The sequence below is a fragment of the Patagioenas fasciata genome, chromosome W (assembly GCF_037038585.1).
Source record: "Patagioenas fasciata isolate bPatFas1 chromosome W, bPatFas1.hap1, whole genome shotgun sequence".
Taxonomy (NCBI): Eukaryota; Metazoa; Chordata; class Aves; order Columbiformes; family Columbidae; genus Patagioenas; species Patagioenas fasciata.
The window spans coordinates 58,990,444-59,004,685 of NC_092559.1; the positions used below are offsets into that span (position 1 = coordinate 58,990,444).

Genomic DNA, 14,242 nt, shown 5'->3' on the forward strand with positions numbered 1-14,242 from the left:
TAACAGATCCAGCGATATCCAGGGTAGAGCCAGTGAAGGCCCATCCTGTCCTGTTCCAGAAGGGAACATGGAAGGAAACATCTTGTAAAGTTGATTCTGTTACTAACAGGTGACTAATTTCTGCTAGAATGGGATTTCATGCTTATGAAACATAGCTCAAGTTTGTAGTACTAACATGTTTTGGAAAGATGAGTTGGTAAGATACTTGCTTCAAGCAAAGGTCCTAATGTTGCAAACTCAATGTTCAGTAATATCATAGTACAAGATAGTGCCTATTAAAATATTTCATATTGTTACATTTGAGAGGAAAGAAAAAAAAAAAAAGCTGAAATATGTGGTCTCTGCAATAGGAATGAAGGATGGTCAGAAAATAACATTCTGTGGTGAAGGGGACCAAGAGCCAGGACTAGAGCCAGGATATGTAATTATCGTCTTAGATCAAAAAGAGCACTTACGAGGTAAATTCCGTGAGTCTTTATGCATGCTCCTCAGATGCTTGTCTTTAAGCTTTCTCTGTTAACACTGGCTTTTTTTAGTAACTGGAATATTGTCAGATAGAACTATATGTCTAGAGCTCACTTGTGAGTTGGTCTGGGCTGTCAGATATTGACATATTTATAGAAATACTGGTAGAACTAGTCAAAGCAGTTGATGCTCTAAATGTACAAGGTTTGTGGTTGTATGGTTTATTTTTTGTTCTTGCCTTACTAATTCCTTGTTCTTGCCTCCTTCTGTGAAAGTCCTCCAATACTAAACACTGATCTAGCATAGCCAACTGCTTGTTATGTCGTTTCTTCTGCCTTAGAGTGCTTGTGCCTGTTTCTCAGGATTATGCTTCAGTGCTTGTGCTATTTCTCAGGATCCTCTTTATGGCCACCTTACAGTCAGAAGTGTGCATCCTATATGCATAATACCAAGGTGATCTGCCTCCTATGTGTTTTTCTTACCTGAATGCTTTGGGTTACATGAGGAATGGAGAGGACTGCTAATCTGTGGAAGCGAAACAACTGAGTAGTGTCAACTGTGTTAGTCAAGTACTTCACATTGCCTGACAATGTTGCTTTGTGTTGAAGTCCATTGTTTCAAGTTACTTTGTGAAATGAGTCTGTCATGTGGAGAAAGCAGCACTTTAGCAATCTCTAGAGCAGAGGTAACTACTCCTACATTTATACTGTCCTAAAATTACATTTGACCCTTTGAAGGCAACCGTGAGGCTGATGTGGCCCCTGGCGAAAATGAGTTTGACACCCCTGCTCTAGAAGATGAGCAGTAGGTACCAAGTGTAACTAACTGCTGATCAGAGCATTCATGAGGGGAACAATGAATTTGGGAAGGCATTGGTCTCTTAACATGAGGGCACTTAGTCTACCAGCTCATCCCTTTGTCCCTGTAAGTAGGAATAATAGGTCTAAGGCTCTAGTGTAGCCTGTAGTCAGTCAGATCAGCAGCCTTGTATGGTGCTTAACTCCAGAAGCTGATGCCAAAACTTTGTGCTGAGACAGGACAGATGGAACACTACTGTTAGCAGCTTCCAGCATTGAGCTTGCAGATAAAAGAATTGGAACTTTTATGGCATTTGGCAGGCTAGTGATGAGTAATTTTGTCTACCCAGCTTCCAGTGAAACCAGATATTGAATCGGTTGTGTCAAAGGGTCTGTCTGGTCCATACATTTATGATGTTGCCTGGGACTTGAAGTTTTGATTGTACTGGGGTATTGGTGTCCAACCCCCTGCACTGGCTTGAGCTTTAGCCTTGTTACATGTTCCTTGATATCAGTAGTTTTGTGGGGTTATGCTGAGGTAATGCCACTTCTGGGGCAGACAGAATGTACCTCCTGTCCCTACTTTCCAGACAAGTCTCTTTCTAGACACCTTTAAATTTGTCCTTTTTAACAAGTCCAAGTTATTTTAATAGGTTTGAGGTGCCCTTAAACTAAACTCCTGAACAAACCAGTACATGCAGACATCATTTGTGCTGACTTTAATGTAACTTCTTTAATTTTCAGTTCTGACTTAACTGGATGCATTCAGGTTTCATCTAGAAGTTCCTTTCAGAGTGACTCAGAGTTGCTTTCTAAACTTCGTTACCACCAGACCTTCAGAAGGGAGTGTAGGAGACTCTGAAGGAGGTGATACTGTAAAAACCGGCAAATTAATAACTCTCAAAACCACTTTTTAAGGTTTTAAAAGTAGCATTCCTTTTTATTCAGTGCTGAGACACACTGGGGATGATCCACCATGAGTGTGCCAATGACTGATCATTTTTGCTTTGCTTATATTGACAGAAAAATTACATATTTTTTACAATTCTGGAAATTTTTAACATACGATGCACCTATACTAAGAAATTATTACATAAACATTTAGTTATTTCACGATCTTTGCTGCCATCTAACATTCTTTAGCTGGTATTGCAGCCTCTTACAGTCTGTTCAGTGGTTGCAACTTCCATCTTCAAGGGTCTTCTCTCGTGTCTGGCAAATGACCTCTCCTCATCGGCAACTCCTCGAGCAAGTGCAGTAGATACCTACTTACATAAACTATTCTTTGAGCAACACCTGTGATTTCTCTAATTAATTATTACTTCAACATCCTGTTCCTAAAGAATATGTCGTAAATCTCTACTACATGATCTGCTTACACAAGGAACTTTGTGTGGTTAGTTATGTTACAAACCTTTGGTTAGCCTTTAAAGGTCACTAGAGCCCTAGCAATCAGCAACATTTTTCTAAGCTATCCGTGTCCTATAAAATCTTTCTAAGCTATATGTGTCCTCTAATATCTTAATATTCAGAAATACAGGTATCAGAGGCAACTGAAGTGTAGGAGAGACAATTCACTTAGAGACTTTTTTCAGTCCTGTCTTAAAACCTAGCTGGTTGTTACTGGATATATTTTGTTGTTTACTTGGTAGTAGCTGTTCTAATTGACTACCTTATGGCAATTTCAAATCTCTGGCTTTACACTGCTCATAAAGCCAAGTCCTGTTTTGTTCTTTTGATTCCATTTGGAAGGTTCTTTGAGGATGTTGATACCTAAATATATTCAAGTTAATTATCAAGCTTAACTTGTTGCAGCTAACTTGTACCTGCCTGTGTACATCAATGTACACAATAAATGTATATGACTGTCTTCCTTAATATAGTATACAGTATCTATAAGCAATTGCATTCCCTCAGTTTTGCAAATCAAGCTCGTCTAGTGTTGAGGAGAGAGTTTTACTTGACTTGTCATCTAATGTAGTTGAATAGAAATGTATGAGACTTTGAATTTTGCTACAGTCTTGTTCAGCGGCACAAATACTTTCTTATTTCTGCTGGAAATAATTTTTGTGAGTGGAACAGTTGACATAGCAATTTCATTGCTACCTTTACACTTAATCATCTCTAGCTGAGCTTGCTGCATATATTAAGGTTTTAGTATTCGAGTATGTGACCTAGAATTTTGTACTGATCAATCCCCAGTTGGACATCAGCCTTCAAGGCCAACTGGTTAACTAATTTCTTGCTCCATATCTTTGTTTACTGTAGTCCAGATGAGAATACTGTCCCACAGCTATCTTAATTTAAAAAGCATTGCAAAGTGTTTAGCATCTAAGGTACATATGGACATGAAATAAAATATAGTAAATTCTACTTCAGAAAAAGCTTGCTTTTTTTTTTTTAATTGGGGGGAGGGGGGGGAGGTGTCAAACACTGGAATGGGTTGCCCAGAGAAGTCGTGGGGTTTCCATCCTTACAGTTATTCAAAATCTGACTGGATGTGGCCCTGACCAACCTGCTCTAGTTGACCAAGAGGGTTGAACTAGAGACCTCCAAAGGGTCCCTTCCAACCTCACCTATATTCCATGATTCTTTGATAATTTATCCAGCTGCATTTAAAAGACCCCCTTACTTACAACACAAGATTGAGTGTTCTTAAGTGTTCAGGCTGTTCCCTTCTCCATGTTAAAATTTCTGATTTTTAAACTGATTAGTGTAGTCAAGAGTTGTTTCTGACTTCTCTTGAAATAAAAGTTCTGAGCTCTGCATTTTTTTCCAGTCTCACTAAAATTACTGTATCTACTTTATCTACAGTAACCTTCAGGTTATTATTTTTAATAGCAGAAAATATTAACTCTTTGTTTGGCTGAAGAGTTTCAAGTTAAGATTTCTTTAATCAGAAATGCTCAAGTTTTCACACTTGCAGTGGTGTTTACTGCAGGTTAGGGAGATCCAGGTGAACCATTGAATTGCTAAAATGGCATTGAATGAAATTCTTCAGCAAAGGGTTTTTGAATATACTAAACTACTAAGGAGTTACATGGATAAATGACAGGCTAAAAAGTAGGAAACCAGGTAAGAATATAATTCCCTCTGATAAAGAAAGATGAGACCCCAAATGAATCCTAAAAAGACCTGCACTGGGGACCTTTAATTTCATTTAAAATCTGAGGTGGTGATTTGATGATACAGAACTTTTACAGGTTAAGGAAGATGGAAGTTGATTAGAGTTGCAGAATGATTGCATGATATAATGCAACAAACATGAAAATTTCAGTTGAATGTTAAATGTAAAATGAAGTTCATAAACTTTAATACTTGCACATAGTGGGATCTCAGCAGTACCAAAATGTTGGTTGCAAGTAAAATGTTAGGAATTCTGGGGGGGGGAGGACATGGGATGACGACAAAACTAATTGCTGTCTATATAAAAATCTGTGGTGTGCCTGTACCTTGAATACTGCATGTAATGCAGATTTTACATTTAAAAGTGTAGTGGGTTGACCCCAGGCAGAAACCCACAGATTTACTTGCTTATTTACCCTCCCACCCCCTCCCCAGCATCCTGGGGGAGAGAATAGGAAGAGCAAAAGCAAGAAAACTTGTGGGGTGAGATAAAGACAGTTCAATAAGTAAGTCACAAATTTAAAACACAGTACCACATGGGCTGCTATAAAATGAAGTTAACTCCATCCCAGCCAGACCCCATACACAAAGATACAGAAGATAATGAGGAAAAGATGGAATAGCTTCTATGTGGAGAGTGATTTTTTTTTTTTTAAGTAGATCCTTCCTTGGAGAGGAGGAAGGAAGAGGGAGAATTTGTGTAGGAGCAACTGTTGTCTGTCTCTTTGAATCACTTGAGATATTACAGTTACTGTTACCAACAGGACAAGGGGCAGTGGGCACAAACTGAAGCACAGGTGATTCTGTCTGAACGTAGGGAAACTTTTTCACTGGGAGGGTGACCAAGCACTGGAACAGGTTACCCAGAAGGGTTGTGAAATCTCCCTCCTTGGAGATATTCATAAACTGTTTGGATGCGGTCCTGAGCAGGCTGCTCCAGGTGAATCTGCTTGGGCAGAGGAGCTGGACCAGATGACCTCCGGAAGTTCCTTCCAACTACAACCATTCTGCAGTTCTATGAGGTTCAGAACTGGAAGTGGCACTTTGTATGTGGATATGAAAATGATTGGTGTAAGATGTTGTCAGTGGTCAATAGCCATCAATAGATTTTGTGAAAGGGAGGGAAAAAAAATACACTTCCCAGTTAAAGTCCTTGTGCTTGATGAGGGCTGGATGCTGAGTGTATTCTGGGACAGTGTCATCTGCTTACCTTACTCTTGTACTCTTCCCTAGGCATCTGCTTTTGAAGTGAGGATATTTAAATTAGTCAAAAAAGATCAGCTTTACCAGATTAGGGCAGCAGCATGATTTCAGGGAAGTTAGTCTCCCCTAATGATGTAACTAAGAAGGTACAAAATCACATTAGATCCCTAGTGTTGCCCACAACATCTGAAAGCCAAACATGATGTTGGAGAAGAATAAAAAAGAGTGATTAAAAAAGTGTTGCTGCATCTTGTTTCTTTAGATGATTGTGCTGATATATGACAGTATTGTGCAATTTTTTTTTAATTTGGACTGTTAAAGGGGTTAATTGTCTCAGCAGCAGAAGTTTGGAGGCTGAGACAGACCTTTTCGCAGAAGGAGGAAAGCACAGTGAAATGAAACTGAATGCTGTTGTGCATGGTATGGTTTGAGGGGGTTAGTTTTTGAATAACTGTCCTTGAGTAGTAAATGGCTCTTATCACAGGTATTATCCCTGAAGTAGTTGGCTTAGTTAATAGTTAATGTTCTCTATTTTACTGGTCAGGCTTCTTAGTATTAAGTTTCCAAATTTATTTTCTGCACCGAATTTAATACTTGCATTTAGGCATGGTCCTTCTCACTCTTCCTATTCCCTCATTGCACCCCTGACTATTGTTGCTTGGTTCTACAATAGGCGAGGGGAAGACCTTGTTATGTGCATGGATATACAGCTGTTTGAAGCACTGTGTGGCTTTCAAAAGCCTATCGCAACACTGGATAACAGAACTATAATTATTACTTCTCATCCTGGTAAGTGTTGGTTTGCTTTGTGCTAAAAATCTGTGCATCCAGCAAATGCAAGCTGAAAAGCAAGCAATTAGCATAGGGGAGCAGAAAGGATTGATCCTTAAAATACTATTTATTTTTCCTCCCCCTCTCCCCCCCCCCAAGTTTTTACAGCAGAGAGCGTTAAATAAATAAAAATTTTGCTTAGTGGGCAACAGTAACTACATGTTTCTTTGTATGATACAGTAACAAATTTGACTACATGGATGTGCTGATATCCTGAGGATACTCAAGGTCTCCGAAGATAAATTTTTCAGATTTGGATTTCCTGGAATACTTGACATTCATAGGTATGCTCCCTTTGAGAAGCATACAAAATGGTAGATTATAGCATAGATGTGCACATGTTCTCCTACGCAAAAGTGATCAGGTAGTAGGTCCCTATGAGACTACTGGATATCAGTATAGTTGTTCAAACATAGCTTACAGAGCTGCACAAATACATCCTGAAAGACATTGAAACTAAAATTGCTTGTTTTGCCTGCCTGGAGTTTTTTTGTTTTGGTTTGGGTTTTTTTGTTGTTTTTTGTTGTTTGTTTTTTTTTTTTTTATTATTCACTTAAGGCCAGACTGTCAAACATGGGGATATTAAATGTGTGCTGAATGAAGGCATGCCAATATATCATAGGCCATATGAAAAAGGATGTCTAATCATAGAGTTCAAGGTAAGTGAATCAGCTTCCATGGTACAGCTTATCACTGAACATGCTGCAGAACTTTAACCTTAACTAATAACTCAAGCAAGAAGAGACCCTAATCGTTGAGTGTCTCATTTAGTGCGCTTCTTGCAGTGTGGTCAGATAACCTAATGCAATGCACAAGGCTATTATCAGAACGTATCCAATTCTTTCTTGTACTGGTTTTGTCTGAGATAATTTTCTTCATAGTAGCCTGTATGGGATTATGTTTTGGATTTGTGCTGAAAATACTGTTGATAACGCAATGTTGTTTTAGTTATTGCTGAGCAGTGCTTACACAGTATCAAGGCCTTTTCTGTCTCTCACACTGCCCTGCTAGCAAGTAGGCTGGAGATGCCCAAGAACTTGGAAGGGGACAGAGTCAGGACAGCTGACTCCAACTGACCAAAGGGATATTTCATACCATGTGATGTCATGCTCAACAATAAAAGCTGGGAGGAAGGAGATTCGGAGTTATGGCATTTGTCTTCCCAAGTAACTGTTATGTGTGCTGATGCTCTGCTTTCCTGGAAATGGCTAAACACCTGCCTGCCAATGGGAAGCAGTGAATTAATTCCTATTTTGCTTTGCTTGTGCATGCATCTTTTACTTTGCCTATTAACCTGTCCTTATCTCAATCCACAAGTTTTCTCACTTTTACCCTTCCGATTCTCTCCCCCCTCCCTCTGAGTGTGGGCAAGTGAGTGAGCAGCTGTGCGGTGCTTAGCTGCCAACCAGGGTTAAACCATGACATTTCTAAATAGCTCTTTACTGAAAATATACTAATTAATAAACTAACTTGTTTGGATATCCTGTGAATTTTCATGTTTGACATGCTTTTGGCCTCCAACATGTCTTAGGAAGAACTGAAATATAACAGACTGTCATGGTCCCCCCTGGTGGGATGGGGAGTAGAATCAAAAAAATAAAAAAAAAAAAAGGCAAAAGGCAAAACTTGTGAGTTGAGATAAAGACAGTTCAATAGGAGAGCAATATCTTGCCACAATGGGGCAGCCCAGATGGATTTGCCTTTGCACTGTCAGTTGCTCCTCTTCCATTTCTGTAACCACCTGCACAGGGCATTTACCACCATCCATGAGTCAGTATAGAGATAGAGCACTAGCCATTTTTCTCATTCAGTAATCTCTGCAGCCAGCTGGATGGCTTTCACCTCTGTAAAATGGCTCGATTCACCTCATTCAGCAGTTTCTGTGACTTGTCGTACAGGACTTCATACAGCAGCCTTCCACCTCCAATGCTTTCCTGCAATGCAGCAGGACCCATCAGTGAAAAGAGCATATTGCTTCTCATTTATTATGCAGTGGAGCCTCTCCAGCATATGTTACCTCCTTCTCTGGTGTTATTCTTTTGGCCAGTCCATGATCACTTCCAAGATCCCTGGGTGACTGGAGTTTCCTATTTGAGGCCATTGTGTGATTTGTGTGACCCACTTATTTCATGTAGTAATCATTTGCATGATGTGTAGAGGGGACCTTGCCTTTGAACATCCAGCCCAGCATTGGAAGTTAAGGTGCCAGGAGGAACCGTGCTTCAGTACCAATCACTTTTGAAGCAGTTCGAACCCCTTCATACACTGCTAGTATCTCTTTTTCAGTTGAAGTATAGAACATTTCACCTTCTGTATCCTCAACTCTAAAACCCTAAGGGTTGACCTCAAGTGTCCCCTGATGCTTTGTGCCAAAGAATCCAGGTAGGGTCATTCTCCCCAGCTACAGTGTAGAGCACATTCTTAATATCTTGTCCTGCCCAGACTGTCCTGAGGGCTACTGCATGAACTGTCTCCTGTTCAATTTGTTCAAAGACTTGTCATTGCTCAGGGTCCCACTTGAAATTGTTCTTCCAGGTCACTTGATAGAGAGGGCTTACAATCGGACTGTGGCTTGGAATGTGCATTCTCCAAAAACCCATAATGCACAAGGAAGCTTGTGTTTCCTTTTTGCTAGTTGGTGGAGACATAGCTGTTATCTTGTTGATCACATCCATTGAGATCTGATGACGTCCATCTTGCCATTTTAGTAGTAAAAATTGGATCTCATGTGCAGGTCCCTTGACCTTACTGTGTTTTATAGCAAAACCAGTTTTCGGAAGAATTTGGATTATTTTCAACCTTTTCTCAGAATTTTTTTTTCCTGTGTTGCCCCATACAATGATGTCATCAATGTATTGCAGGTGTTTCGGAGCTTTGCCCTGTTCCAGTGCAGTCTGGATCAGCCCATGGCAAATGGTAGGGTTGCATTTCCATCTCTGAGGCAGTCTATTCCAAGTGTGCTGGATGCCCCCCCAAGTGAAAGCAAAGTGTGGCCTACCTCTGCTACCAAAGGGATTGAGAAAAACACATTAGCAATATCACTTATGCTATACCACTTGGCTGCCTTTGACTCCAGTTCATATTGCAGTTCTAGCATGGCAACACTTAATGGTGGCGTGACTTCATTCAGGCCACGATAGCCTACTGTTAGTCTCCACTCTCCATTAGATTTTTACACTGGCTATATGGGAGTGTTAAAGGGAGAGTGAGTCTTACTGATCACTCCTTGAGTCTCCAGTTGACGAATCAACTTATGGATATGAATCAGGGAGTCTTGGTTGGTGCGATATTGCTGCCGGTGCATCATCGTGGTAGCAATCAGCACCTGTTAGTTCTTTGACCCTCAGCAACCCCACAACAAAAGGGTGCTCTGAGAGACCAGGCAAGGTAGAAAGCTATGTAATGCCCTCTGTCTCCATGGCTGCTATGCCCAAAGTCCACCAGTACCCTTTTGGGTCCTTAAAATATCCTCTTCTGAGTTAGTCTGTGCCAAGGATGCACAGAGCTACTGGGCCAGTCAATAGGGGGTGCTTTCGCTACTCTTTCCTAGCTAGTCTCACTTCAGCTTCTAATACAGTTAACTATTGAGATGCCCCGGTCACTCCAGAAGGACAGATGGGTTCTACCCCTTCATAGTTTGATGGAATTAGGGTACCTTGTGCACCGGTGTCCACTAGAGCCTTGTACTCTTGTGGGTCTTATGTGGTAGGCCGTGGAATCCATACAGTCCAGTAATCCTGGTTGTCACTTTGCTCCACCTGGCTGGAGGCAGGGCCCCTCTAGTCCTGATCATAGTATTCATTACTTGTTTCTTGTAAAAATGAATCGGAAGTCCCTTCAAGAGGGTTAGAGGTAAGATCAACCCTTCTACTCTGTCTGGGGAACTGCCTGCTGCAAACTGGAACAGCATTTTTCCTGGTATAATCCCCTTTTGTGATTGTTTTTCCTTGCAACTCATGTACCTGTACTTCTAGGGTCGAGGTAGGTTTTCCATCCCACTTCCTCATGTCCTCTCCATGGTCATGCAGGTAAAACCACAGGGTGCCTCATGGTGTGTACCCTTTATTTCCTCTTTCTTGAGCCAAGGAACACTTACTCGTAATAGCTGAGATACTAGTTTGTACACTAGTTTGTGAGGAGCAGAACTTAACCTCACATTGCTGGAACTCTCAGGACATTTTCTCAGCTAGCATGTCTGGTAGTTTCTCCACAGCCAAGATGCAGACCCGTAGGGAGGAAGAGAGATTTCTACGTATTGCTTAGTTGGCCAGCCAATTCCTCCACCATTTGTCCCTTGCCTTCTTTCGAAGACATTACTGCCAATGAGTTAGCATATGATGATGGTCATTATAAATTGCCTCCAGCATGGGTAATTCCCTCAGGTACTGGATACCTCTCTCTGTGGTGGTCCACTTGCCTGGGTGACGGGTAACATCTTCCTTGAAGAGATACCTTCACGCCAGACAGAAGTTGCCTTCAGAGGCTGAGGGCTTGTGGTATTTTTCCCAATTGCCTTGTCAATGCCCACTTCACTAGACAGGGATCCCAGCTGCTTGGCTTCCCTACCCTCTAAGTTACTGGCCCCATTATCCCAGCATCGGAGCAACCAGACAACAACGTACTTGCCGAGATGGTGGCTAAAATCTTTTTGCATACCTCACAGCTCACTCAGGGATAGGGATCAGATGATTATCTCTGGTTCTCCCTCTTCTTCCTGTTCTCAAGATGACCCTACTTCATCATCATCCCTCACTGAACAAACTGATTTTTTTTTTGCATATTTCTTTTTCTGTATAGGGGAGACTGATACAGGCATGGGTTGGTTCTCTGGTTCAGCTACAGTGCCTGTCGTCTGGGTTTGAGTAGTCACAGTGCTGAGGAGTAACTGGAGTGCCTGTTGGTCTGTTTTCCCTCTTTTGCCCTGGGGATGCAGTACAATATTGAGCAGTGCTTCGTAGATATTGGCTGGGGCTAGGACCCAGCACAATGCAGTAAGTTGTGCTTCTTTGGAGTAGCCACAGCATTTTCCTTTTAAATATTCTATCACTTCATCAGGGTCCTGTAGCTGTTGTCGTGGTCGAGACGGACAAACGACATAGACCAAGTTCTTCCAGGACGAAAGTAGTAGATGACATTTATTACCACAAGTGCATTTTTATACAGTTTTACCAATTCATGTGTCTCTTCACTATTGGTTACAAGTTACAGCAGTAACATCTCATTGGCTATTTTTGCTATCATCAATGTTACTCTTCTACTCCCTTCTCTCTCACGGGTACATCCTTAACATCTCCGGATACTCCTTTACTCCCATCTTTCTCATGGGTAGGCCTTCATATCTTCAAGGCTAATTTCTGTTCCCATGCCCTCTGTCAGGGAATCCATGGACCCACCATAGTCCCACAAGCTGTTCAAAAGTGAAGCTCCTAAGAAATACCAATAAAAGTATTTTAATACCCAAGGATGTTCAAGATACTGAAAAGTTATTGTAATGGAGGAGGAAACATCATGGAAGAAGGTAGCAAAGGTGCCATTCTGTATTTCCTCTATTAAAAAAAAAAAACTGTCAGAGGAAGAAGTATAATTGCTACCCTGTTTCCCCGAAAATAAGCCTCAGCATGATTTTTCAGGATTTTGAGGATGCTTGAAATATAAGCTCTACTCCAAAAATAAGCCTTAGTTACAGTTCATAAAACAAGTCAATTTAAGTAGTGTCCAGGCAGCTATACATGTAAAAAAATAATAAGTTTTGGAGCAAAAATTAATATAACACCCTGTCTTATTTTTGGGGAAACAGGGTACTGATGGGAGGGGAATCAGGCTAATCTCTAACTGCTGTGTCCCCCTACTCTGGCTTTAGCTGAGGATATCTTTTTTGTTTGTTTGGTTGGGTTTTTTTAGCCCTTTCAATATGGCAGTTTGGTATAGAAAAAAAAAAAAAAAAGAGACTGAACTATCCAAGACAGTAAAGTTGCCAAATATAGTAAAAATGCACTTTTGGCAAATGTGAAAGACTGGCAAGTGACCTGTTTCCTTAGCAATGGGTTTTCAAGTCCTGTGTAATTATGAAGCTGATGCTTGCACATAATTGACCTGTAGTGAGTGAGATGCCAGTTAAAGCCAAATTCAGTAACTGCAGCTATTTATTTCAGGTGAACTTCCCAGGTAGTGGCTTCCTCTCCTCAGATAAGCTGTATTTGCTGGAAAAATTGCTACCTGCAAGGCAAGAAGTAGAAGAAACTGGGGAAATGGAACAAGTGGATTTAATGGACTTTCATCCAGCTCAAGTTAGAAGACATTGCTATAATGGAGAAGCCTATGAAGATGATGAGCACCACCTTGGAGGCGGTGTTCAATGTCAGACTTCTTAAAAGGGTCAGTTAATAACCACTGTGATGCTATTTTTTTTGTGTGTCAGTAGACAAGTGACGGACTACAGGTGATTCACCTTCACTTCCTGATATTTTGTTGTTGCTGTTGCTGTTAAATTCAGCTATAGTTCATTAAAAAATCACAAAGAAATTAAAATGGTGATATGAAAACTGACTTTGCAATTTGTATAAAGCTCCAGGATGCAAATCCCACCTGGACACCTTCCTGTGTAGCCTCATCTAAGTGTTCCTGCTCCGGCAGGGGGATTGGACTAGATGATCTTTTGAGGTCCTTTCCAATCCCTAACATTCTGTGATTCTGTGATTCTGTGAAGTTGATCACAAACACTGTCAGACAAGCAGTCTGGAATAGTTTTCTTGACTAAAGCTGTAATTCTTATATTTGTGTTCAAGTGCCTGGTCTTAGACTAAGATTCTGTAGTGTTCTTGGTGCTCTGTAGAGCTGTGGTTTACTGAAGGATGCACAAATATTTCTAATTTACATGAAGATATATCTACAGTTTTTGGATTTGCACCGCTGTTTGTCAAATCAGAACTTTCTCTGTAGTGCGAATGTGTAGTATGTGAACCTGACACAAATTTAATATTTTTCATGTCCATTAAACTTGTGTGATTTACCAGTTTATTTAAGAATTAATAGTTTCTTGGTCTCCCAGCTTTAGTCCTGATGCAGTGAGCTAGTTGTAAAACTTTTTGTTTCCAACCAACTGCTACTTAAATACTGTGTGTTATGCTGCTTATAACCAAAGTAGGTTGTTCATGACTAAAATACGGAATCTGTGTTGACCTATTGCCATGTGAAACTTGACTTCCACCTTCAGTATTGAAATCATGTCATCTATAGCAATGTGTTAAGTAAAGCAGTAGCAGATGTCACAGGAATAAGTGAGTCTGTAGAGGAGAAAAGTAGAGAAGTATTATTTTAACTTGGTTCTGTCCGAATGTTCTAATCATTGTAGATGAAAAATTTAAATGTAATTTTAACATTTTTTCAATGTTGCTTTTCTTAAACCAGTTTTCAGTTTAAGAAAACGTAGCTCTAGACTGCTAATACTAGTACAAATATGCTATTTTATAGACCATGCTAAAAGACCGGTCCAATCTTAACCTCAAGTACAGTAGTTTAGTCCTGGTCTACTATTGGTCTTGAGAAGCAGTGTCTGCTTTCCTGTTACAATGCTTTCCTCCCCTTTAAGAATCCCTGAATATTGAGAAAAATGGGTTAGTCAAGAAAGGAACTCTTGGAACAGGATCCCTGGGCTAGTTCTTCCCATAAGTGTTATGGCCTTTATTTTATGAAAGCAACTATTTACATGATCCTTGTCTCAAGTGGAATTCTTATTTTGGGTTCTTACAGATTAGAGGTCAAAATATAGATGAGTTCAAAAGAACTCTCTGCATATTCCACCTGGTTGGAATAAAATTTTG

The 14,242-nt window shown here is 40.5% G+C and overlaps 1 protein-coding gene across 1 annotated transcript; it reads left to right on the plus strand.

Moving 5' to 3' along the window:
- Window positions 1-352: 352 nt before the first annotated feature.
- On the plus strand, window positions 353-12,793 carry LOC136114504 (dnaJ homolog subfamily A member 1-like). Its single transcript, XM_065859868.1, has 4 exons — window positions 353-471; window positions 6,265-6,380; window positions 6,981-7,081; window positions 12,575-12,793. The coding sequence occupies exons 1-4, from the start codon at window positions 353-355 to the stop codon at window positions 12,791-12,793; spliced, it is 555 nt and encodes a 184-aa protein (XP_065715940.1).
- The last annotated feature ends 1,449 nt before the right edge of the window (window positions 12,794-14,242 follow it).